Source organism: Lampetra fluviatilis, chromosome 41, assembly GCF_964198595.1.
Source record: "Lampetra fluviatilis chromosome 41, kcLamFluv1.1, whole genome shotgun sequence".
Classification (NCBI taxonomy): Eukaryota; Metazoa; Chordata; class Hyperoartia; order Petromyzontiformes; family Petromyzontidae; genus Lampetra; species Lampetra fluviatilis.
In genome coordinates this window covers 5757340-5784338 of record NC_136315.1, presented here as the reverse complement: position 1 = coordinate 5784338, position 26999 = coordinate 5757340, and the positions used below count along the sequence as shown (strand labels likewise).

At 53.1% G+C, this 26999-nt stretch overlaps 1 protein-coding gene across 1 annotated transcript in view; it reads right to left on the bottom strand.

The window, feature by feature from the left end:
* The window catches only part of LOC144946480 (LIM domain-binding protein 3-like), a 102831-nt gene that overhangs the window by 8536 nt on the left and 67296 nt on the right, over positions 1–26999 (bottom strand). The window contains exons 5-14 of the mRNA XM_078875394.1: positions 24084–24109; positions 21488–21709; positions 18989–19009; positions 16931–17112; positions 16238–16274; positions 14681–15436; positions 13072–13191; positions 12383–12526; positions 11306–11463; positions 6776–7073 (exon numbers count right to left, since the gene is read on the bottom strand). Of these exons, the coding sequence (XP_078731520.1) occupies positions 6776–7073; positions 11306–11463; positions 12383–12526; positions 13072–13191; positions 14681–15436; positions 16238–16274; positions 16931–17112; positions 18989–19009; positions 21488–21709; positions 24084–24109 (1964 nt within the window). The remainder of the gene's footprint in view (positions 1–6775; positions 7074–11305; positions 11464–12382; positions 12527–13071; positions 13192–14680; positions 15437–16237; positions 16275–16930; positions 17113–18988; positions 19010–21487; positions 21710–24083; positions 24110–26999) is intronic.

Genomic DNA, 26999 nt, shown 5'->3' with positions numbered 1-26999 from the left:
GCACCGCACCGTGGCTGCTCCATGTGTTCTTTGGAAGCCGAGCGCTACGGAGTTATTTCGCCGTTCGTTTTGTCCAAATGGGGGGGCGGGGGGGACTCTGTTAAATATATAAATATATTTAATCCGGGCCCCCCCCCCTCTGCCCCGCCCCACCAGTACTCCCCAGGGTTCAAAAATGAAACGATGCCTTCACTTTTTTTTTCTTCTTGGTTCTTTCGGCAAAGTCACGTAGAAGGGAAGTAATAAAATAATAAAAATAAAACATTATTAAATAATTCTCACGACGTTTCGAGGCCTTCACTCCCGGCAGCGGCGGCAGCAGCGGCCGCAAAGACGGCCCGCGGCTCGGAGGCACGGAAACCGTGAGCTCAAGGGCCACGTTTCGTTTTTTTTATATTCGTGAACAAAAAAAAAATTCACTCCTAAACTGTAATAGTCCCTAGAGGGGGCTGTGTGGTAGTCGCTGCCGAGCCCCCCGGCAGGGAAATGAACGTCTATACCCCCCCCCCACTCCCCCCGAAACCCACCACCACCTCCCTCCTCCTCCTTGGGTTTTCCCAACTCGCCAGAGCTCTCCGCTCAGTTCCCACCACTCACTGGCAGGCCCATCGCCCCCCCCACCCCCCCCCGCCCCCTAACCACCGCACCGGCTCCCCCACCGCGGCCCCCCCACCATCATCCACTCCGAAAGACAAAATAACCCCCCTCGACTTTTCATTCGTTTTGTCCCCCTGCCCAAACTTTTCTGCATATTTTCCAGCTTAACTTTTTTTGTAATGAATTGTAATAATTGTCATCCGCGAACACTGGGAGCGTTGCGTTCTCACAGATAAAAACATTGCACGTCTCTCTGTGCGTCAACAGGGCCGCAGTCAAAGATGTAAATCCGCCGAGGATCATGGGAAAACGCCCAGAATTCCTTGCGGGACGTCGATGGGGGCCGCACGCACACACGTACTGGCAGTGCGAGTGTCGCTGTGTGGGGTAATTTTTTGCTAAATTTGAGGATTCATCATTTGCAATCGTTTCTCAATCCCCGGCTGGACGAAGTCCTCACCACGCCACGTGAGACGTGCGGGTTTGCTTGACCATACTTCACCGTGCCGGTCGTGGCCAGGAATTCAACTCTAATCCCAGGCCACCGTCAATGATGAGTCGTAGTCCGTTCATTTAAGGCGGTCAGTGTCCAGCGGTGTCCTGCACCCTGCCGCCACCGTCGACCCAACCACCGTCAGTGATATGGCGAGCAGTGTTCTTGTTCACGCATCGCTCGCTACTCACATTAGCCGTATGCCAAAACTGCACCTCAGGTCGCTGGGGTTCATTGCGGCGGTGCGCTTCATGGCGGCGCTGTTAATTTTCCGCTGAAAATTAATATCACTCCCACTCACTATGAAATTCATTGACTTATTCAAGTTGGACTCGCTTTCACCACGCTTCATTACGATTTCGTTTCCCACAGAAGAGAATTCTCGTAAACCGCCGACCGTGAGGCTGGGTAGCGGGAGGTAATGGCGGCGGTGGGGGTGGTGGGGGTGGTGCTGGTGGTGGTGGTGGACATCCCAGGCGGCCGTCAAGAGGCCGCGGGAGTCCGATCAGCCGTCGCTGAGCCACGGCCAAGCGCTGTTGAGCTCTTGCCAGGGCGAGCTGTAAATATTCCTAATGTCTTCACCGCCTGTCGTCACTGGGGGTCGCCTTTAATTCTGCTGCCGATGTGCTCTCGGCCTTGTCTGCTGCGCGCTTTGGGCCCTCCCGCGGACGCTGCCGCGGCATCAATAACAGTCGGCGCTGGAATCGCGGATCCCCGCCGGGTTCGAATCCATCTCCCCGGTGTGGCAGTTGAAATGATGGGGGGGGGGGGGTTACAGAAATCCCACCCCACCTCCCAATGCCGCCGCCCACCATTTCCGTCCCCCCCAGCAGCAGTATGAACGGGTAACGCCACGGTAGGAATTGATATACTTTTGCAATTTGTACTTAAATACTCGACGTTTGTGGTTTATTATTTATTTACTTATTATGAGCGACTTGCTTACCTTACCTATACTCTGCACTCCTATCGGTTCGTGTACTGTTTGTTGTTGTAACTTTCTGACCCCGTGCCCCTACTGGACATCAAAGAGCTTCATAGCTCATCGGATTCCTCCTGCAGGTGAAATAAAGATCCTGATGCTGCAAGTCCATCGTAAGGTCGCGTGCGGCGGGGTAAAGTGTCGGCACTTCCCGCATCTTGCAAGACGTCTGGGCCGGGTGGATGAGTAGGCCAACATGCCCTCCACCAGAGGAGCTCTCTGGAGCATTTCCTCCATTGGGTGACCTTCCGCCAGCAGCGACGTGAGCGAGCAATCGCGTGACTGCAGCTTTCATTGTTTTTCACTTCACCGCTCTCTGCAATTTGTGTTGAGTTTGTTGTCTCCCCCGCCCCCCCCCCCCCCCGCGCACGGTCGGCTACGTGCGGCGTGAAATAAATTCAACATGCGTACGTAATAAAATAAAATTGGGCCGACGGTAACGTTTGCAGCAACAGCTGGGACGTGTCTGTGTGTGGACCGGCGGGGAATGTTTCTCCGCGCTTAACTCGCCGACCGTCGGAATGACTGCGATGACTGCCACGCTAATTAAAGTTGACCGGCTCCCGGGCAACGCTCGTTCGACATCCGATAGATATTGTACGTACGTGCGCGTTTTAAACCTCTTTCGCGCCGTACGTAGCCCGAGGTGTGGCATTCCTTCGGACGCCAACGTGCGCTGCGACGCAAGACAACGATTTAAAAAAAGAAAATCTTCATTCCTTCTCTTTTCGTTTACGCTGGATGGTGTCGTCGAGTCTCATGGGCTGCCTGTCTGGAGGGTGCTGCTGCCACGTTTGGGGAATGGGGACGATGACGTTGACAGGTCCACAGAAATTGGTGAATGAACCCGCTCGCTGTGCTGCTGCGTGGCCACCTTGCAGCTGAAGCAGGTTAAGATGGAGAGTCACAAATCCGATGTGACCCACCAACCCTTGCCTCCAAAATCGAAAACAATCGTGCTCAAAAATGACTCTCGAGGCGGGTGGGTGGGAAAGTGCCGCTCCCGACTGTGTGGACCCAGAGGTCACTTGGATTGGCTCTCCGAGGCAGCTCCGTGACATCCGGTTCCGCGGGCCCATCTCCAGCACGACGGGCTGCACCGCTCTGCGGGGAGCCGATACTTTGTCCAGCGATGTGCGACGCCGATAGCACAATGGGAAATAAAATAGGGGTATAATGAAATATTGAACACAAATCTAAACCATCGTGACCTCCCCCCTCCCCCCCCAACCAAAACAACGTCACGCACAACGCGGGAGGGGGGGGGCTGCCATCGATTGCCAAGCACGCGGGACTTCTTCCCATGGTCCGTCTGCCCGCCCGCCCGCCCGCCCACTCCTGCTACGTTTCCCCCCCTTCCCCTCGCGGCTCCGTGGCCCCCCCTCTCGCCATTCGTCATCGCTCCCTGGGTGACGCGTGAACAATGGCCGTCTGTACTTGCGCACCGCCACGTAGGGGAGCGGGGGAACGCGGCCAAAAGCGCGCGAGAGGAGCCCCCCTCCTGACAAAGGGCGCTCAGCACGCAACGGACAAATCTGCTTCCCTCTAACATCATCATCATCATCCGTGGTCAATCGACTGCTGGATGAAGGTGCCATGGTGGCGAGACGCTAACTCCCTCGCCTGGTATACAGGAGGTCGTGGGTTCGATGCCGACCCTGACTCTTGCATATTTGGAGTTTGCATATTCTCCCCGTGGTCACGTGATTTTTTCTCCGGTTTTTTTTCCTTTCACATTTAGAAACGTGCGTTTGGAGTATTTGGCTGCTATAAATGTTCACGCGATGATAAGCCACTTCGGTGAGCTATCGTTTGTGAGAGCCAGGGTCGCTTCTGAACAAGAACTACACAGTTCAGTGGGCCTTACCTGGTCAAATAAAAATACACGTACACAAAAGCCGCACACTCCCACCCCGGCCCATGTCAACAACGCCACCGCTCACGGTCCAGCGATGTAAGGAATCTACCGAGCGGCTGAGCGTGAACCGATTTCATTGCTCCATCTACCCAGTGGATGTTACTCTCGGACAGAGTTCGATTCCTTGACCCCTCTCCTACTGGCGACGCCGCGTCCTGCCCGAGCCCGCTCACTCTTCTCAACGGATAGAACGACAGCTCGAACTTGCGTTTGTTTTCTTGTCGAATCTCACTTTTAGTCTCTCAGCGTAATTCCAAGCATGCACCTCTCCACGCTTCTTTTGCGCAATTTTCAGTATTTGCTCTACATTTGTGGTGAATGACCGCGTTTCTGAACCGTACGTGATAGCAGGGAAGCACGCACCGATAAAACCAAAATAACGTGGCTCTTTGTGCCACATTGGGATCAGGAAGACGGGGCTTTATTAATGCGCTACTCTCGGTGGCAGGGAGATTGCGCAAGTGCTGCATGGAGTGGAGTTAATTTACTGATGTCGTCAAGGAGCATAAACCATCATCACGCGAACTCCGGTCATTCTCGCAGCGGCTTATGGCTGGCCGTCGAACAAAGACGGTCACTGCATTGCGTGCTTCTGATGCGCTTCTACGGCCGTCTGGAACGCTCTTCCTTCCGATATCAGGAAGCCACTGTAGCTATGCACTTTTAAATCATCCAGATTGAAAACTAATTTCTTGAGAAGTGCTTTTTGTGTTTAGTTTGTTGTCCTTCCCCCGCACCTCCGATTGGCACGGCTGGCTGGGTACGGTGCGAAAGAGGTTCTACATACAATACATACACGAGACTGTCAGATGTAGTTCTGTGGTGTCCCTTTCCCTGGAAGCGCTCTATGATCCGAAGGAATGCACGGCTCTGTGACGCCTTTGAATGGATATTCATTTCACGAGTTCACCCTGAATAGCACAACTGGGATAAATATATTTTACAAAGTCAAATATTACACTCACGTTACATGCAATGGACTGGGTGTGTGAGATTCAGAGTTTTCACACCCATTTACAATTCGGAATGTAAATAGTATTACACATCTTTGGTGCCTCCTTTGCCAGTAGCAAAATATGAGAATTGTATTTTTACCATTTTATCTGGCAACAAAACGGACACCTGACCACAGTCCTTGAAATGGTGTAAATGCTTACCCCGAGCTCTCATACTCAGGTGGTGCATTGTCTTTGAGTTGTGCGCCTTTTGGCATCATCTGGTCCAACACCATGTGAGACTGGGCTCTAAGAAAAGCTGTCTCGGGTGTGGACCAATACATTTCAAGGACAGTGCATACATTATCAGAGTTGTGTTTTTTGTTTGCATTCCGACCGCAGGTATTGTGGTCAATGCAAACATGACTCCTTGTAAAAAAGGTGTCAGTTTTGTTGCCAGATAAAAGGGTAAAAAAACAATTATCAGTATTACAAATGCTTGAGGCTATCTTATCTTAAAACTCGACCCGTCCTCTGGTGTCATGCATAATAACTTCAAGACGTCCAAACAGGGGTTTTGACGTGGTACGTATGTAACAAATGTGTGTAAATACTCTTTCGTTCTTTCGGTAAAGTCACGTAGGTAGAAAAAATAATAGATCACGACGTTTCGTTCGCAACGCAAGCAATCGTCATCAGGCGAGTATGCATTCCTGCAGTCACGAAAGCCTTAAAATGCAAATGTGTGTAACAAATTAATTTTTAACCCATCGGTATTTATTTTACTTGTTTATATTGAGTAACAGAACCTTTCTGAAAAACAGCTGGAGCGCGCCAACAAGGGCTTGTGGGTGATTTGTGCGTGGCTTTTAAACGTTTCGCGGCTGTTTACTGTCCGTGGCTGCCTGGTGTAACTGCGCCTTGGTGACACGTACCGCAACCACGTACCGTAAACACGTGCCATAAACACGTGCCGCACAAGATTCACTGGGGGGGGTGACCGGGTTCGCTGCCCTTGAGTAACACCTACGGCCATCGTGGAGCGTGACATTCATGCGATGTCCGCTCGACGTCTGTGCGATGCTCGTGCGACGTTCATGGAACATTCGTGCGACGTTCAGCCCAGACCACGTGCCAGTGCGGTCATTTATCACGGCCATTTTTGCGTCATCTTTTCTTCTTCGCAACGTTGGAAATGTCAAAACGAACAGGAAAAAAAAAACTAATTTAAAATAGTGAACCAGGCAAGACCTTCAGTTCGTGTCAACTTTCCCAGGGTAGGCGGGGGGCAGGAGGGGGAGGGGGGGCGTGCGTGGGAGTTTACAAGCGTAAAGGGAACTATGTCTGAAGAAAACCCTTCGATGATAATAAAAATACATTAGATTTAGAGATCGTCATAAATACGAGAAGCATCATCTCTAGACATTGTACAGGAACGACGTGTCACTACAACTAACCTATTACTGGTAGGAACCACCTGGTTCCACCAGCCCACAGGGGATTATTGTGTCCGTCCGTCCGTCGTGCATCCAAAAATGGGAGGGATGGGGCTGGGTGCAGAGGGTGGGGCTGGGTGGGGGGTGGGAGGGGTGGGGCTGGGTGAGGAGGAGCTGATCACCCCGTGGTGCCCTTATAAAACTCAACGTTTAACCTACTCACGCCGGCTTGTGCCCGCCCTCACAGTCGGCCATATTTGCGGAATACACCACGCCGCCGTTGACCCTGGCCATTGACCGAGCAACCCAACGTCCCAACCAGCTCCCTCCGCAGGAATGTGTTTTTCAAACTAAACTTCTTATTTTACGAGGTGAGACCCACCGAGCCATATTGCTCTTTCATGCGACGCGTACCGGATGATGTTGTTGCACTTGTTGCAGAAGGGCGCGCGCAGGGCCTCGGGCACGTGCTCGGCCCTCTGCACGAGGAGGCCGCTGCCGGGTGCCCCCCACCCGGCCTGCATGCCGCCGCCGCCGGCGGCCCCACCGCCGCCCGCCGAGCCCACCTTGGCCGCGGCGACGCCCTCCTGAGCGCCTCCCGTGGGGCCCTTGGTCTTGGCCTGGATGCCGAAGCCCGTGGCAGCGGCTGGGCCCGCCGCTGCGGAGGAGGAGGGGGGGCGGCCTGAGGCCCCGTTGGGCGTCCACGACAGCCCTGCAGGGAGGGACCCGGCGGGACGGCGGGACCGCAGTCGCCGGTTAGGAGTTTGTAGCACGCACGTCGACACGCACGTCAACACGCGTCAACACGCACGTCAACACGCGCATCGAGCACGGGCGTAAAACACGCGCGTCAATTTTTTTCACGTGATCGCCCACGCGGAGAGACAGACGGAGGGAGGGGACGGGCGAGACAATGATTCGGAAGCATCGGAAACCCACAGACGAACGAGAAGACATTTTTTTTCCCGAGCTCTGCGGTCCTACGTTTGGGTGTTTGGACATCTTTGTAAACCAGCGAGGGTACCTGTGGGAGGCAACCCGAGTAGCCGGAGAAATTCCTCGGTGGAGAGGGGAGGGGGTAAGACTCAATTCCTGGCCAGGTGGATATAACCTATTTGTTGTACTGCAATCGTACCCTGCCAAGCCGGGAGACGGTTACGTTGACGCCCACGGGCAAGGGAAGGATTTAACACGAATCTGTGTGCGATCTGCCAACCCTCGCCTCCTCCACAGTGCCGAATGGCGGTCGTGGACCTCTTAACGCCTCCAGTCAATGTCCTTTATTTCCCCGAGCTGGGTCAGGAGGATTCGTAATAGCCGTGGCAGGAGTGTCGAGCCACCACTGCTGAGCAGGCACGGACACGATGATCATTACGCTCATGATGCGACTATCGCACACCACGTGGAAACATCTATAAAATATCTACTACCGCCAACTCTCGATTATCCGCGGTAATGCGGGGCGGGGAGTGGGGGGGGGGCTTATTGATGTCCCGCGCCTCCGATTACGTACGGTTGGCCACGTTCGGTGCAAAAGGAGTTCAACATTACGTGCGCGCGTGACGGCGATGTCGCTAGAGCGCTCTGCCCGTGCGTCGCAAAGCGGCGGGAGACAAGGAAGTCGTCCGAGGCTGCTCGCGTGCACCAAGCACCGGGCCTACGGCACGGCCTCGGGGTCTCGTTTCGAAACAACGGCGGTCGTCACGTGGCTTTGAGAATTCACGTGGCTTTGAGAAGTCACGTGGCTTTGAGAAGTCACGTGGCTTTGAGAAGTCACCTGGCAGGCGGTGGCGGTTGGCCCCCACCCTTACGTGGGGTGGGGGGGGGGGGACGTCGGGGGGAGGGGCTGGCCCCTCCCCTCACGAGACGCGATGCCATTCCCAGCTGTGCTGCCAGCAGCGAGAATTCCAACGCGGGCAATTCTTCTTCTTCACGTCACGACTCCGATCGCGCAACCAGGATGTAACATTAATTATAAATAATATATTTATATAAAGCCCAAGCATGGTTGAAATCACTTGACCAGCTGCTAGCCCCATCACGTTGCTGATGTAATTTGCAAGAGAGAGCCTGGGTCATTACTTTTCTCTTTTTTTAAACGACCAGCAACTGCTGCCAGAGTCATGTGGTTCGCTACGAGAATGTGGGACGGACAAAGCAACGACCTGCCACCTCCGACAGCCGCTATGATAGTTGGGTGATCGTCCACCCTGCCTGGCAAAGACGATTGCGGTTTTGCAACGCGTGACAAATGCGTGACGGGCTCCCCCCTCTCTCACTCAACGCGAGCGCGTATCGCGTTTCCTTCCACCCGTGACATCTGCCGAAGATAATTTCACTGCGGGTCAGGGGGAGGAGAGAGGGGGGCGGGGGCCGCATTTCTGACCTCTCGCTCACCAGAACAACCGCCACCACCAAAGACAAAGAGCCCCCGTACAGCCTGAACAGACTGTAGGGGCAAGTGCTGTTAGAAAGTAGCACCTATGAAGGCCGGCACGGCACACGAGGGGTTGGGTGGCCAGCACCACGCCCGACCGCCTTTGTCTCCTGAGTGGCGATGTTTACACATCACGCACCAGGTACTAATTTAAGGTTGAGTCGAGCTAGGGGAGGCCCAGGACCGGTTCAGATAATCGTCACTTCTGTTGGCAGTGAGCAGGAATCGAACTCGGGTCACCAGGTTTGTAGCGCAGCGCGCTAACCGCTACACCACCGCTCCCCACACCACCATCATCACCAGCAGCAGCAGCATAGTCATCATAACTAATTAACATCCCCATCATCATCATCAGTGGCATCATCATTATTACATCACCATCACCATCGCCACCAGCAGCTCTACCTTCATCGCAAACGTAATCATCGCGATCGACATCACCACCGCCAGCACTGTCGTCGTTATTACAGCCGTCACCACCACGACCGCCAGTATCATCTTATCACAACCATCATCGACACCACTACCAGTAGCAGAGGCAAAGATCCCCCTTGTAGCCTTTACAGAGACTGTTGGGGCAAGTGCTGTTAGTGAGCATGTAGCCAGGCTGCCAGAGCATACGTGGGGGTGGGGATCGCCAACCACCACGCCCGGCCGCCTTTGTCTCCCCATTGCTGATATTTACACACCGCAGCAGGTACTCGTTTAAGGCCAAGTCCACCTATGGGAGTCCTCGGTCCGTTTCAAAGATTTGTCGGCGGTGTTGGCCGTGAGCAGGACTCGAACTCGGGCGGCAGAGCTTGCAGCGCAGTTGCGTAGACCACTGAGCTGCCGTTCCCCACACCACTACGGGTGGCACAGCTGTGCCCATCACAACCTCAAATCACCGCTGGCACCACCTTCATAACCACAACCACCGTTATCACCACAGCCACTTTGATCACAAAGGAACCAACCGCGATCGCAGCCACCGTCAGCCGAGAGTGCCGAATGTAAATGCGGCTTTTAAAAACAACCGCGTGCCGAGGCCGTAAGCAAGGCACTCGATGGCAAGTGGATGCGTCTTGATTTGAAGCTTTCGTGACTGCAGGAATCCATACTCTTTGGTTCTTTCGGTAAAGTCACGTAGAATGGAAATAATAAAATAATAAAATAAAACATAATAAAATAATTCTCACGTTTCGGCCACAACGCAAGCAGCCGTCCTCAGGTGGAGAACAGGTCTGTGGCCGAAACGTCGTGAGAATAATTTTATTATGTTTTATTTTATTATTTTATTATTTCCATTCCACGTGACTTTACCGAAAGAACCAAGAAGACAGAAAAAACGACTTCAGCAGCTTGATCTTGCTGTGGTTGTCCCACCTGATGACGGTCGCTTGTGTTGCGATCGAAACGTCGTGATCTATTATTTCTCTACCCACGTGACTTTACCGAAAGAACCAAAGAACTGGATATCGTGTCCGGTGTCCGGGACTGCGTCCTGGGTTGCAAGAGCAGCGATGGCGATCCTCTTGCGCCCCCTCGTGGCCTCTATCCGCTACTGCACCTCGCTGCTGCGTGTATTCGAATCCGCCTTATTCGAGAACAATGACAATTGGTAAAGGAAAAAAGTTACCGAAGGGTTGGGGCTTTTAAAAATATTTTAATCACCGATGACTCCGAGTGAATGAAAACGATCAAGCGTGACGATGACGACTGCTTGCTGCCTTACCATTAAGTACCACTATCGGCATTGACACCACAAACATCACCACAACTACAATGATATATAAAACTAAAAACGACTTTTTAAAATGTTACCAAGTAAGGCCCACTGAGCTATACGGCTCTTTTTCAGAAGCGACCTGGCCAAAGATTATAGAATAACGAAATGGCTTATCACGTGGACATTTATAGCGGACAAACACTAAAATCATGATTCTTAATGCGGAGCGAAAAACTGGATGCAAACTCCTAATATATATAGAGGCGGCAGGCAGAGTTGGGATTGAATCCACGACCTACTGTATACCGGGCGAGGCAGCCAACATCTCGCCACCAATACCATCGACTCGGCTTCAAATGAGTACCTGGTGCGGTGTGTAAACATCGCCACAGGGTGAGATGTGGGTGGTGCTGGCCACATCGCCCCCTCGTGTGCCACAGTGGAGGACCTTCACAGGCGCTGATGGCCTTAATCTAAGTTGTCTTGTGGTTGTTGTTGGTTGTTTGACTTGCATCCCACTGGGATTTTTGCACACAGAGTTGGTGTACGGTGATTTTTTTCTGCAATATTTTGCTGTCTTTTCTTGGATTTTCTGTTTGCACTTAGTCGCATGTTCACTTTAAGATGTGTTTTTTGTTCATGTTTTTGTGTTTTGTTTGTTGCGGCTGCACCCGATTCAAGAGCCTAATGGCTCACAGGGCTATACCCAATAAATGAACTTGAACTTGAACAGCACTTGCCCCGGGGCAGCCTGCGAATGCAACACGGGTGACCATTGTCTTTGTGCGTACATTCATACCTGCGGTTTTAACGACCTGCGGCGGAGCGGTGTGCGCCTTGACGGAGGGCGGCGGGGGGCCCATGGGCTCGGCCGTCGGTTTGAGGGGCCCGGGGGGCTTCCGAGTCGACGTCTTCACCGACATGGTCGCCGTGGCGACGGGAACCGGCTCGTCCCTGCTGCGGAGGGGGATTATAAACATTCATGCACAAAGACAAAAGATTATACTATGAGACATCTCCTTTACCAGTGGCAACATATAGTAATAGGTTTTTACCCTTTCGACTGGTAGAAAAACTGACACCTTTATACAAGGGATCATGTTTGCAATGGCGTCATCTGGTCCAACACAAATGGAGACTAGGCTCTAAGAAAAGCTGTCTCGGGTGTGGACCAATCAACTTCAAGGACAGTCCATATCATTATCATTATCAGAGTTGTTTCTTTTTGTTTGCATTTTGACTGCTTGTGTTGTGGTCATTGCAAACATGATCCCTTGTATAAAGGTAGCAGTTTTTGTACCAGTTGAAAGGGTAAAACCCTATTACTAAAGACAAAGATCCCCTCCCCCGTAAAGCCTCAACAGGCTGTAGGGGCAAGTGCCGTCACCAAATGTATAACTTTTCGCACTAAATTGTATTGGATATGTTTTTCCCTTTCCCAGTTTCGTCCGTACCAGCCTCTGCGCACAGCTGCATAAACACCTCGGTTAAATAGCTATAATTGAAATGCAGCAAAAGTTAGTCAGAAATGTCAGTTGAAGTTATGGAGTTGAGGGCACATCGCTTTGCTATTTTAAACTAAATGTCTCGTACACTTATACACTGTAAGCGTTGGGCGTTCAAGTCCAGTTGTTTTTTGTGTGCAGAATTTATTGATGCGAAGTGTGCCACGTAAACACAAATGGATTTCATTCACGGAAATGGTCTGGGAAGGTTAAACAGCCTGGAACATTCGTGCTCATAGGTTAGACTCCACGTGTTGCTGCACATTGTCCTTCGTGTTATATTGTTGTTTTGTTGTTGTTGATGTTTGTCGCTTCCTCGATGTGACGTAAGGGCCCCCCCCCCAACCCCTCCCACTCTCCTCCTCGTGTACCTGGGCCCAGCGGTGTGGGCACCGAAACGTGGCGAGCGAGCGGCGGGTCTGGGCAGAACTCGCGGAGGCCCAAACGACGGCGAGAGATGAAGCGCTTCGAGCGCCGACTGGGGCCGTGGTGGCGAAGGAGGCCCATTGGGAAGCCTGGACCATCACCGCCATCACCGCCATCACCGCCGTCACCGCAACCGCCGCCACCACCGCGGAGAGAGAGGAATGCGCAAGAGCGACAGTGCAGCGAGCGAAGGTGCCCGGTGGGAAGGGGTTTGAGAAAGAAACGGAAGAGAAACAAAACAGGTCACAGAAAACGGAAAACAGAAAAAGTGGAAACGAGTCGAGTCAGAGAAGAAGTGAGAATATCTGTCGAATTTTTTTCAATTGACGGTCTCGCGCTGCGGAGCGTTTTGACGAGTCCATCGAACCGGCGGCGAATCGATCAAGGCCGGCGATTGTGTTCCGGCTGTAAGGGACCATCACCCGACACATCGGCCGATTACAAATGTCCAAAGGCGGTGTGAGAGTGACGGACGTGGGTTTTGTTAGAACTCCCTAACATCTGGCCACAAAGTACGGACGGAACTTCTCGATGGGATGGGGACACACAGGGAAGGATTTGGGGGTGTGGAGGGTAGAAAGTTGGGGATAGGGGATGGGGGGTGAAGGGGGGGGGTGAAGGGGGGGGAGTGTACCCGCTCTGGCCGGACAAGGCAGCCCGGATCGTAGCACGCGCGCTAGCCAGCTGCGAGCCAGTCACGGCCCGAGATGAAACTGACGAGTTTGTCCTTACGGTGGAGCTCTGTGCCGTCCAGCTAACGATGTGAAAGGGCGGTCAGGCGGGCGGGCGGGCGGATGCAGAAGAGAAAAAAAAACGAGGAGGGAAAAGGGAAAGAAACAAGAGGCACAGAGGAGACGCAGCAGAAGACGTCGATAAGCACCGGGCAATACCAGGCGAGGTAGTTAGCATCTCCCAGCAACCGCAGCGCCTATCGCAGGCGTCGGGACACGATCGCCATCGACGAATTGGCAAACCTCCGTGAGCCGAGCGGCACCGTGCGAGGCAGCGATACGCGTGGGTGTCCTTACTGATACAAACATAATACTCAAGGGCTTCACCACTTCTGGCAATAAGAACCAAAGATGAGTTCCTGCAGTTACGAAAGCTCCAAATCAAGTCCAGGTGCTAAGATGTTAAAACACCGAGTAGACACCTATCGCACCTGCATTATTGCCAGAAAGGGTTTTTTGTGTGTTTTAATCATCTTAATTCTGCAAACAAAGGGTCCCCATAGTTAAAGTCCTGGCTACTGAACCCAGCAGCAGGTCACACAAAATACCTCCTTCACGGTGGATTCTCCCGCTCAGGCGTTTTAAAAAGTCGTCAACAACACAAAGCAGCCAGCGGCGCAGAGAGCACAAGTGATCGCACAGCAGGGGAAGGAGGTACGAGGGTGTTTCTTGAATCGAGGAAAGTTATCGGGAAAACGTCGATAAACGAGGTGACGGGCGGGTTCCACGAACAGGCTCTCGCACCGAGCAAAGTTCATAACAAAAGTCGCGCGAGTATAAATGTGTCGCAACCCTCCACCACCCGGACCGGTCCTCGCTCTTGCCAAGTTATGGGAACTTGGCAAGAGCGAGGAATGGGAGGAAGCTCGAAGGCCGAACAGATTGAGGAAACGAGGAATTGGAACGTTGCGACCTACGGTGCGTGGAGGGTGTGTGCGTGCGTGCGCGTGTGATGAATTTCTTTTGCACCGTGCGTAGCCGACCACGCTGAACAGAGGTGCCGGGGAAGGACAACAAACTAAACACAAAAAGTGGTTCGAAAGAAATGCGTTTTCAAGGGAGAGCATGCTGGATGGTCGCAGAAGGGCATCAAAATATGAGGTGAAACGGTCATTCAAAAATCACAAAGATTACAAAGCAACGTTGTAAATTCCGCTGAAGCAACTGGCCACAAAAGTGTGTGAGGTGCCAGGACTTAACCTTGTTTAATGTCCCAATTTCTTAGGCGTGATATAAAAGTGTCGGGTGACTAGGCATGCAGATAGCAATATGGAAAAAAACGTACATGCTAAATGAGCTTCTATCCATTAGAATATTGTTTCTTTAAAAAGCAAGCACAACGTGTGATGTAAGCATGTGTATGTATGTGAAACTTATTTCGCACCGCACGCAGCCAAACGCGCCAACCGGGCCATCTAATGAGTCGAGCGACGGCCACACCAGAGCTGAAGACGCACGAGATAGACGCAAAAAAATATCGACAATTCGTTCGAGAGACAGAAGGTGTTTTACCTCACGGGGGAGTTGGAGGAAGCGAGGGAGCGAGGCTGCGTGGCTGCGGAAAAGGAGGAGGAAGGGGGGCATTGCGGGGCAGCGCCCACAAGGCTCCTGGGAGCCAGAGATGCTCCATCACCAGGAAGTAGAAGAGGAGGAGGAGGAGGTGGTGGAACAGCAGCAGCAGGAGAAGGAGGAGCAGGTGTAGAGGAACGCGACGGGGGCGAGGCGGCGGAGGCCGCGTGGGAGAAGGGGTACGCGACCGACGGCTTGGCGCCCAACGACAACGAGAAGGAGTAGGAGGGGGGGGCGGCGGCCCCCCAGGCCGACAGCGAGGAGGCTGCCGACGAGCGGCGGCGCGACGGCTCCACGTGCCGGATCGGGGACACGGATACGGACGAGTTCGCGCGACGAGGGTAGGCCACAGGCTTCGTCACGGGCCCATTGGGCTTCTCTTTCGGCGCCTTCTGCTGCTGCTGCTGCTGCTGTTTCTGCTGCTGCTGCTGCTGCTGTTTCTGCGCTACGGTGCTTGCCGCGTCCGCGACGGATCCCTTGCTGCTTTCCTCGAAGCGCACCGAGTGCCCCTTGTTGGCGACGCGCGACCGCTTGGCGCTGGCGGCGTTGCCGTTGTCGGGGGCCCGGGGCCCGTTGACGGGAACGTCGCCCTTCCTCGAGTTCCGCGGCGGTTTACGATCGTCCGCGTCGCTGCTGCTGGCGTCGTTGGCCCGGGATTTGCGCGACCTGTGCTTCTTTGCGCGGGAGGAAGGGCTGTGGCTTTTTGAGGCGCGCGCGTGCACGCGGAATTGTGGGGGGGGAGGGCAGTTTCGCTCGTTACACAAGCAGGTTCGCCGCAGTGGTACACCCCCCTCCCCAGCTACGGCCTATCCCAAACCCCACCTTATCAATCCCTACTTGTTCTACTGTCGTTAAAACTCCTCCGCCACTTACGGAAACCCAATCCTTCACATCAAATCGTGATCACCCTATGTACAATTGCACAATTGCTGTAAAGCGCCTTTGTAAATCCTCATAAAAAAACGAACTTTGACAACAGCGTTAGGATTTACTCGACGGCCGTTTCCCGTAACTCTGTGAGTGTAGTTTGCAATGTTGCTGTGCCTGCAGTACGAATAAAGATGACTTGGACAAAAGCTCTTCAACTGCAGTTGCCTCAATGACAGCCTTGCCGTAAGTTTTTCCGCTGATTGCCGCTCGACAACCTGCGACGCTTACGCGGTCAAGTTATGCGCGGATTAAACAATTCAATTCATGATATCGTCCCTTTTAACAATTGCCCTGGATAACGCTTTGCAAAGCACGGATTTAATGGGCGGCAGATTTTCATCTAAAAATGCAACGACCGAGGCTGCAACTTCACGAACGTTGCGTCGGGGACCAGAGGGCATTTTAATCGGAACAGAATAAGCGAAGATAATCCTGACACGATCATATTATTGTTGTTCCGTGCAACACGGTGTCACTGAGTGACCCCGCGGGAGGAGACCACTCTGCGGGTGGCGACGCGGGTGGGCGCGTGGACATGGGCCAGGCGACGTTTCGTCACGCGACCCTTACCTGGTCATTTCCACGGGCTCCAGTTCACCAGCCTCCTCTGCAAAAAAGAAAGCAGGGCAGCAAAAAAAAGTTTCCATTAATGCGAACGTTTACAGGGCACCGGGGATTATGTACAATAGAATTATACTGGCCAAAGTCGACAAGGGAGAAAGGTTGAAGCACACGAGGGGCTGGGTCACCAGCACCACGCCCGGCCGCCTTTGTCTCCCCAGTAGCGATGTTTACACACCGCACCAGGTATTCATTTGCAGCCGAGTTGACCTAGGGGAGGCCCAGGACCGGTTAAGATAATCGTCACCGGCTTTGGCCGTGAGTGGAAATCGAACTCGGTTCGCCGGATTCGTAGCGCAGCGCGCTAAACATTGCAGACGAAGACAAAGATCCCCCGTACAGCCTTAACAGACTGTTGGGGCAAGTGCTGTTAGCGAGCACCTACAAAGGCCGGCATGGCACACGAGGGAGTGGGTGGCCAGCACCACACCTGGCCACCTTTGTCGACCTAGTGGCGATGTTTACACATCGCACCAGGAACTCATTTGAGGCCGAGTCAACCTTGGGGAGGCCCTGCACCGATTCAGATAACGGCCCATGTGCACGAATTGAACTCGGGTTGCCGGGTTCGTAGCGCAGCGCGCTAAACCGCTGCACTACCACTCACCACACACACGCACACACACCCTCACGCGCACGCACCGTCGTGCGTGCCGGTGATCTGCGCGAGGATCTTGAAGGAGCGCGACTGCGCCGTGCTGTTCTTGTTGGCCCAGTCCTCGTCGGCAGTGCTGGGGCCGTCCCCACGCGCCGTCGCCTCCCGGCGTGCCACCGCCTGGAACACGGGCGTGCTCGTGTCCACCACCACCTCCTTGGGCGGGCCGCTGCTCGGAAAAGCGCGCGGTCACGCACAGACACGCGCAGGCACGTGCAGGCACGCGCAGGCACGCACAGACACGCACAGACACGCGCAGACACGCGCAGGCACGCACAGGCACGCGCAGGCACGCACAGACACGCGCAGACACGCACAGACACGCGCAGACACGCGCAGGCACGCACAGACACGCGCAGACACGCACGCAAAGATTGCACCTCCCTCGTGTAGCCTTAACGGACTGTCGGGGCAAGTGCTGTTCAGCGAGCAGCACCTATGAAGGCCGGCACGGCACGCAAAGGGAGGCGGGTGGCAAAGCACCACGCCCGGCCGCCTTTGTCTCCCCCACTGGCGATGTTCACACACCGAACCAGGTACTAATTTGAGGCCGAGTCGACCGAGGGGAGGTCCATAGCAGGTTCCGATTACACGTGCCACTGATGTCAGCCACGGCGGTTAAATTAACTTGGACCTCCGGGTTTGCAGCGCAATACGCTTGTGCAATGCACCAACCCATATAAAAACACGCACGCACTCGCTCACACACACACACACACTGACATACACAAGTACAGGTGGTCTTATACGCATGACAAGGTTAGCATGGAGTAAAATCCCACTCCTGGAAGTAGCCCGGATAAGCCAGTCGACTGACGCCAGCGTTTCATTGCTTCCACAGCGGCCAGAAGCGCACACACGTGCGGCACAACACACGCAGCCAGGGACATCGACAAACGCCACGCGCGTACACGCCTTGCGCGCAAAACTCAACAACGCAACAACTCGCACGTGAACATAACTGGGTGGGGAGCGCGGGCTCAGGAATACGCAAAAGACGGCGTGCACGCTCGGTGCTTAAGCCCGCGACGCGCACATCGAATCGCGGGGGTAACCGCCAAACGGCTCTCCGACGTTTCTATTCTTGCACGTGACCCCCTACACGCCACTAGCGGGTTTCTGGAGTCAGACAAAGTAGATTTGATAAAAGGGTGCAACCGAATCGCGACCTTGAATCTTGACAATCGTCAAAATCGCAAGGGGGGACGGGGTGTGGGTGTAAATCGTTACGCCATCAGGGGCCAACACGCGCAAGACCACGCTCACCAGGTGATGACAATTGAATCTCTACCGCGTAGGCTGCGCTGGATAGCTCTACGGGTGAGTCCGCGAGCCCAGGCGCTGAGAGAAAGTTCCCTTGCTGGTGCCGGGTTATCATCCCTCAATGTTGGCCAGCAACGGCGAATTACGCGATAACCATTTTAAACGATTCGGTCATGAAGAAATTAACTCCCATTGGCTGTGCAAGTAGATCGGCACGGCCTAGAGTTCTGCTACTTCAGGTGCTGCCAGATTCCGCTCTTACCCATGGGCTACAAGTGCTTTCGGGTCGCACTGCCTGTTGCTTGGCAGTGTCCCGCGTTTCGCTCCACCTGCCGGGAGCTTCTTCCGGAACTGAACACCGAGGAAGCGCCCAGCACGGCGTGCGAAACGTCAGGCACCACGCCGAAGGGTGCGTGGGAACACGTCGGGGCGCGAGAATTGAACCTCCGATTTAAAGCTTCTTTCGTGACTGCAGGGATTCATCTTCTTGGTTCTTTCGGTAAAGTCACGTAGAAAGGAAATAATAAAATAATAAAAATAAAACGTAATAAAATACAATTCTCACGACGTTTCGGCCACAACGCAAGCAGCCGTCCTCACCTGTTCTCCACCTGAGGACGGCTGCTTGCGTTGTGGCCAAAACGTCGTGAGAATTATTTTATTATGTTTTATTTGTATTATTTTATTATTTACATTCTACGTGACTTTACCGAAAGAACCAAGATAATTGAACCTCCGTTCACAGCGCGCGCTTAGCCAGGCTTTGGCACGCGGTGACTCACGGGCTCGGTGCATCGCCATCGCTGAGCGGGGGAGGGGGGGGGAGTGGGCAGCGATGACGACGATCGTTGTCAGCGTCATCATCATCATCGTCGTCGGATGATCGTCGTCAGCGGCGGCAACAGCAGCAGGATCAGGAGGATGAGGTAATGGAGCGGCCAGGCCAGCAACAGGAAATCATCCGACGGCAGAAAGCGGCAGGCAGGGCAAAGCGGTGGGGAACGTGGACAGGCGGGGGAAGAGACACGGGGGTGGGGGGGGGACAGAAAGGAAACGAGAGTGCCGCCCTCAAGTGGCGGCTTAAACACGACAGCGATAAGACACGGAGAAAGCGGAGGCTTACTGGGCGATAATCACGCGGCGCAGGAAGCCACGTGGGCACGCACGCTTCTTCAGCCAGGCGTCTGAACAGCGAGGAGCCCCGTTTAGTTTCGGGTTTTAGTTTTTTCGTGAAAGCACGTTTAGATGTCATCAGGCGGGCGCACACACTCATGCACGTGCTGACGGACGGATGGACAGACAAACAGACGGACGCGCACACTCATGCACGTGCTGACGGACAGACGGACGGACGGACAGACAGACGGACGCACACACTCATGCACGTGCTGACGGACGGACAGACGGACAAACAGACGGACGCGCACACTCATGCACGTGCTGACGGACGGAACGAGGCTGTGACGTGGCCGAGAGGTGGCGCCTTCGCCGCTCGTTGCAGAGGTTCGCGGCTTGAGCCCGGCGGCCTCCCTGGTTAATACTGCGGCGGTGTGCATGAACCACGAACACGGCCCGCATCTGCTTCGCAGAGGGACGTTCAAGATCCCGTTACGTTTTTGGGGGCCGTGTGTGCCGGTGTCACCGTTTCCAATTTTGGCAAATTCGAAACATTAACGGGCAATTACTTAATCGACCACGTCGCAACATCGCCGCCTACCGGCAGACTATGCTCGTCTGTGAAACATAGTCTCCACGTGATAGCCTTGCACTCTCAGAATTGCGTGAAAACCAAATGCACGAACCCACTGTCGTTATTTTCCCAGGCGGAGAAACGAATCCGACCGTCGGCCGACTGGCAAATTTATCGGCGACGGGAGAAAAAAAATCTGCCGCGATTCAAAAACATTTCTGGCGCGCGCACACAAATCGATGACCGACGGAGTCCTAATGATGGACAACAACAACAACAACAACAACCGTCCGCAGTCGTCTCTGGCCTCACTGCTGCTCGTCGGGACGGTAACAGTTTCAAATGCTTCGAGTCTGTTGATCCAAGCAATAATACGGACGGACTCGCGTAGCCCTCTCGGAGAGCGCTGGTGGTGTGGACAAGGCTGAGAGCATTGCATCCATGCAGTGTAGCACAGTCTGTTCTCGCATGACGCCGCGTGTTTTCGTAACGCAAATTTGGATATAAACGCAATTAATGCACAGGGGAGCGCATTTTTTATGACGCGGATGCCAATTGGATATACAACGCGATCGAGTGAACGGAACTACGAGTAGCAATAAGCGGTTGTACGGCTGCCTCGGCGTCGCACAAGGCGGCGGGATGCTGCTGGATGCTTCTCGACGCTACCCACGCGCCTCCGTCTTTGTTCAGCCTGCATAGCCATCTCACGTGTCATTGTGGACTGTGCTTTACATAAGCTATATTATGTATTCTTCACAGTAACGCGATTTTTCCATAACACGGTGTTCTTCAGGAACGCAACAACTACTACTACCGCGTCATCTACAGCTGTGGTGGGCAACCCGTGTCCCGCGGGGTTCCCTGTGGTGGCCTGGCCTAGGTGTGTCGAGGGCGATGCGTGGGTCAGGTGCCATTGTGTTGAGGGACTACTGCTTTGTTGTTACCTTGGTGTGGACTGGCACTGTTGAGTTGTTGATTTTACTGCCTTGCCCAATCTTGATAAATACTTAGATTTCTAGACATGTTCACCATTATGTAAAATAGTTTTGTATTGTTTCATGCTTGTAACTTGCTGACACCGCCCAATGCAGGACATCTGTGACAAAGAGCTTCATAGCTCATCGGATTTCTCCAGGATAACCAAAGATCCTGATTCTGATTAGCCCACCGAGGTGAAGGACGGCCGCCTCATGGTGACCCGCCAACACATCTTGGTGCCACGGTGGCGAGATGTTTACTACCTCGCTTGGTATGCAAGAGGTCGCGGGTTGGATCCCGACCCCGACGCCTACTGTACATTTGGAGTTTGCGTGTTCTTCCCGTGGTCACGTGGATTTTAATCCGGGTCCTCCGGTTTTTCCCTCCACATCTAGAATCCACATTGCCACGCGTTCAGACTATTTTGCCGCTATAAATTTCCCCGTGACAAGCCACTTAGTCGAGCTATCACTTGTGGCCGCGTCTCTTCCGGCAAAGAGCTACGCAGCTCGGCGGGCCTTACCCGGCAAAGTACAAAACAGCTAATAGTTAGACCGGGTTGCCCATCGTCGAACAAAGCGCCGCCCCGTTCGGAACGCGTCACAAATACCCGGCGATCTCGGAGCCCATGGCCCGGGCCTGCCCGGCGACAGCGTTGGCGATGGCGTCCCGCGAGTACAGCAGGACGGGCGTGTTGTACTGCGCCAGGGCGACGCTGGCGCCCCCGCCCAGCATCGCGCCCACGCCCACGACGTGCGGCGGGGGAGTGTGGGGGTGCGCCGCCGCCGCCCGCAGGGCCTCCCCGCTCAGGACGGCGCGGCCGCCGGCGGGCCTTCGTGCGAGTTTTGCGCGCGTTTAGTTACGTTTTGGTTTTGGCGTCGTGGTTTTTTGCCGGTCGCGCCGGGCCGGTCGGCCGCGGCGGTTTTGAGGAACGAGGTAGGTGGAGGAAATGGGCAGGAAAGGGAGGGAAGCGGAGAGGGGAAACGAAGGCACGGGGGAGACACCACGGGGAGAAGTGCAGGAGACACGTGGAGAGAGATGAGAGAGACAGGGGAGACAAAGAGACATAAATGTTAACAGGAGAGGTCGAGACCGGCAGGGAGACACTCGCAAGAGAGACGGACATCAGAATGGCATAGAGCAGGTACACATGAGAGGCAAGTAACATGAGAGACACAGCATTGACCATCACGGGGGTCACAGCAGCATCAAAACAGAAAACGTGTTGAAGAAAAATCTTCGCAAAAGACAGCGACATTGCAAAAGGAAGGTATTGAACGTCGTAAAGAAAACAGAGCAGACACACAAGGCACCAAGAGAACGGAGAGTAGCAATGTGATGCGCTTTTGACTTTTAGCATAGCGCCGCCTAATCGGCTAAAAGTTTTAATAAATGCACAACAAAAGTCACGGATTAAGTTGATGAATCGATGGATGCGAGGAGCACCTCAACCGGCATGCAGTACCGGAGTAGCCGCGGGATGTTCGTTAGTTCGTTAGTTGAATACTTTTTAAGCCAGCTGGCCAGGATTTGGCAAAACTTAGCCCACTTTTCACCCAGTCTATGTATCCCTATGTATCTCTTTGAGCCTCTATGCATCTCTGAGTCTCTAAGTATCTCTATGAGTCTCCATGTATCTCTATGAGTCTATGTATCTCTATGAGCCTCTATGTATCTCTAAGAGCCTCTATGTATCTCTGAGTCTCTATGTATCTCTATGAGCCTCTATGCAACTCTGAGTCTCTATGTATCTCTATGCGTCTCCATGTATCTCTCTGAATCTGTATTTTTGTTTATTGACTTGTAGAGCCATCTGGCCAGGGCTGGACAAGACTTAGCCAACTGCAGTTCACCCTGGAGGGCACAGACAAAGCGTTTCTAACCGAACATTAAGACTAACAATAACATATTTAGGAACCACAGTTTAGAGAGACAAACCAAATGATACACGCAATTAATTAGACGAATTAAAATAAAACAAATGTAAACTTCAAGTCGAGTGGCAAGACCGGCGCTAATGGTATGATATCGATGGTTGTTGCGAAACCGCCACACTGACGCAGACACCGTTGTTACTCTGCCCGATGCTGCTTGTCCTGCCCTTGTCATCGTTTCAATAGGATGAAAACAGCACTGTACTGTTGCAAGGCAGACTTCGCATGACGAACACGGTGACGCTCATTTGTTCGTGCAGCCCTTCCAGTGCGGCCTTTAAATCTCGCCGTGTTCAAAGAATCAGAAAGTTTGTTTACACTGGAGGAGGAATCCGATGAGCCATGAAGCTCTTTTTCACAGATGTCCAGTCGGGGCGTGGAGTCAGAACGTTACAACAACAAACGTAATAAGTAATATTTTTGTTAAACTTTTTTTTAAACACGCTTTCATGAAATGTACCGTACTCGTAATGGCAGAACTCCACGACTCCAGGAAGCATGTAAAAAAATACCTCGCACGTAAGTCCGAGCGCCGTGAGCGAGCACCTACCAAGACCTGCACGGATAGACAAGGCTTCGTCTCCGCCAGCGCCGATGTTTGACACACCGCGCCAGGTCGTCGTTTAAGGCCGAGTAAACTGAGAGGAGAGGCCCAGGAAGGGGGTTCAGACGTTCGTCACTGGTGTTGGTCGTGAGCGGGAATCGAACTCCCACCGTGGAGACGTTCGTGGTACTGTGGGGTTGCGCCAACCCCGCTTGCTGGGAGAACTTGCCCCCAACGGTCTGCGTAAGCTACACGGGGGACCTTTGTTTAGAGACCACAAAGGGCACTACGGTGGTGAGATGTTAACTCCCTCGCCTGGTACGCAGGAAGCCGTGGGTTCGATCCCGACCCTGACCCCTGCTGTATATTTGGAGTTTGCGTGTCTCTCCTCGTGGGCGCATGGATTTTTCTCCGGGTCCTCCGGTCTTTCCCTCCACATTTAGAATCAACGTCACCACACGTTCGAGAGTTTTTGCCTGCTATAAGTGTCCACGTGATACACCACTGTGTTGAGCGATCATTTGTGGCCTGGTTGCTTCGGGAAAAAGACCCATATAACTCAGTGGGGCCTTAAGCTGGCGAAATTAAAAAAATGTTTTTAGTTGTTTTTTAGAGGCACAGGGACACTCGCCCTCACACGCGATGGCGCTGTCGGCACAGAGAAACGTGTTAGAGAAGCCAACGATGCAGAACACACGCACGCACGAGCAGGCACGCAGCGTACTAACTTGTTGCCAACGTTGATCTGAACCACCTGGAAAGACAAAGAGAGACGTGCGGAGTTGTGCGGGCGCCCTGCGGCTACGAAAGCACGTCAGCTCGGGGAAGCTGCCCCAGAGATTCCATCGCCCGTCATTGAGACCGCGTCAGGCCAGTCTCCTGGCGTGCGCTCCTGGTCCGCTGGGAACTCAATCACTCGTGGGGCTCCACTACAAGATAGGGCCTGGCCATTTCAAATAAAACAAAGGTTTCTCCATTGGATCATTCCGTGTCTCTCTCTCCGTCTCTGGAAGGACTTGGGACCTGCCTACCTCTCCCTTTCTATTAGACATCTGTAAAAAAATGAGCTTTATAGATCATCGGATTCCTCCAGTATGAATAAATATCCTGATTTACATTCTCTCTCATCTCACTTCACTTCCCTTCTCGCACTGTGCGCTGCAGCCATCAAGGCCTCCTGGAAAACCCCTCAGTCAATCTGCGCTTCATGGGAGTGTACTCCTGGCTCTGCTGCTGTCCCCATAATCTGTGAACTCTCCTTACCCAGATTTTTCACACTGCGGACTCCTTCATCCTGTTCAGGCTCAGGGTCAAGCCCAGGGTCAAGCCCAGGGTCAAGCCCAGGGTCAAGCCCAGGGTCAAGCCCAGGGTCAAGCTCAGGGTCAAGCCCAGGGTCAAGCCATCTAAGGGGTGAGCTAGTATCCAGCTTCTACTGGATTATTATTCATTAAAAAAAAGCTACAAAAATCATGCAATGTAACTGGTATTGGCCCAAACAACCCGATGCAAAAAAATAAATACTTGCATTGCTCAATTCGGATTATGCACAGCAGCAGCAGCAGCAACATCAACATCATCCCCTCCCCTACTGCAAAAACGTGGCAGGACCCTCCTGATAAAGTGTCTTGAGACTCGGCGAGGCTTCCCTTGGTGAAAACAAGCGTAACAATCATCAATAAAGACAATAGTAACAAATTCTTGGTTCTTTCGGTGAAGTCACGTAGAAGGGAAATAATAAAATAATAATAAAACATAATAAAATACAATTCTCACGACGTTTCGGCCACAACGCAAGCAGCCGTCCTCAGGTGAAGAACAGGTCTGTCGGAAAGACAGCGTCTGAATGTGACTTTACCGAAAGAACCAAGAAGAAGCCTAGGGCCCTGTGTAAGGCTGTCCCAAGAGGAGCCGTCATTCGCTGGACGTAACACAGTTCGGCGTCGCTGGCCGCACCTTTTGAGCACAAGAACCCTGACGGCCTTCCGTCGCGGACGTAAGGGAGTCTCCGCGTCCTCAAGAGCGGCCAAGCTGCGCCCAAGGGCGCTTTTGAAAGAGAAAAAAAACGGCCGGCTCAAAGTAAAGGGCACCATTTTATTGCCGGCTTGTCCCAATTTCCGAGGGCTTGCAGCTGTGCTGGCGCGTGAAAAGACTTACTTTCCCCAAACGAGAACAACATGCATTTTGAACAATAAAATTACGTAACTATTCGAATTTCATAAATCACTTTTGTCAGACTCTGGTCGTACACACACGGACCCAAGCCACGAGAGGCGATATCCGCTCGGTAACGATGGCCAGGAATGCCAATAAATGGCCTCGTGGGGTACAGATTTCTTTATTTGTTATTTTATGTGGAGACAGAATGAGCTGTGCTCATATTGCTTTTACTTATAATGCTCCACGGCAACGCATATTGAGTGTGTTTACGGTGTTGCTTTTTCCTTGAACGGGGGTTCCAAAAGGAGAGGGGTGACGCGATGCAGAAATGTTAACTCCCTCCCCTGGTATTCAGGAGGTCGTGGGTTCGATCCTGACCCAGACGCCTATATATTTGGAGTTTGCGTGTCTCTCTCCCCGTGGTCGCGTGGATTTTTCATCAGGTCCTCCGGCTTTAACCATCCACATTTAGAATCAACATCACGCGTTGAGAGTATTTGACTGCCATGAAGTCCACGTGATGAGCCACTTCGTTGAGCTATCATTTGTCGCCAAGCCGCCGCTGAAAAAGAGCTACGTAGCTCAGTGGGCCTTACCTGGCAAAATACAAATAATTTAGTTTAATTTAACACGTAGGCTTTCGCGACCAATGTTATTCATAATCGACGTTTTTGGGTTAGATCGCGTTATTTATAAATGTGTCGTAACCCTCCACCACCCTTTTTTCAACGTGACACTTTTTTTGCTGATTGGCCGTGTCGGGTGGTGGAGGGTTACGACACATTTATAAATAACGCGATCTAACCCAAAAACGTTGATTATGAATTTAGTTTAAGTTGAGAGTGCTCTTGCCAATAATAGCAAGCCATCTCGCGGCTTCTGCATAACAAGCCCGACTCAGCTGATGAGACCCAGAAGGTCAAAACCAATCCAGAGTTTGCTGACTAAGACAAACAGTGCTTGGTTAATATTGCTCTGGAAAAAAAAACAATGATCGCCTGACCCTGACGTGCTCCGGAATAATAGTTGTTACTGGAACTTTGACGTGCGAGGAGGAGGCACAGAAGCGAATCTCTGCTCTCATGCGCTTGAATCCACAAGAGGGCGTCTCTGTGTCGACCAACTTCCAGGGCCACCTGGAAGCCGCACGGGCCGAGCCGCATTTCATTTCAAAACATTGACCCGGCATCAATCTCTTCGGGCGACGGGGAAACAAGACCGTTTGTACGGAGGCCCTCCGATTGATTTCTTTGCATTTGCCGTGCTTCGTTTTTTTTTAAGAGACTTATTGATCGCAGGCGGTTGATTTTGGCCCTCGATGTTGCCGCCGCGAAAGAAGAAGGCGGGGTGGGTGGTGGTAGGGGGGCCGGGACCCCCCCCTGGGACCCCCCCCCCCCCCAACTGCAGCCACAGCCGTCACGGAAAGAATTGCGGACGTCACCAGAGCAGCTTGTGGGACCCCACAACGTTTCATTTTGTCGAGGGGC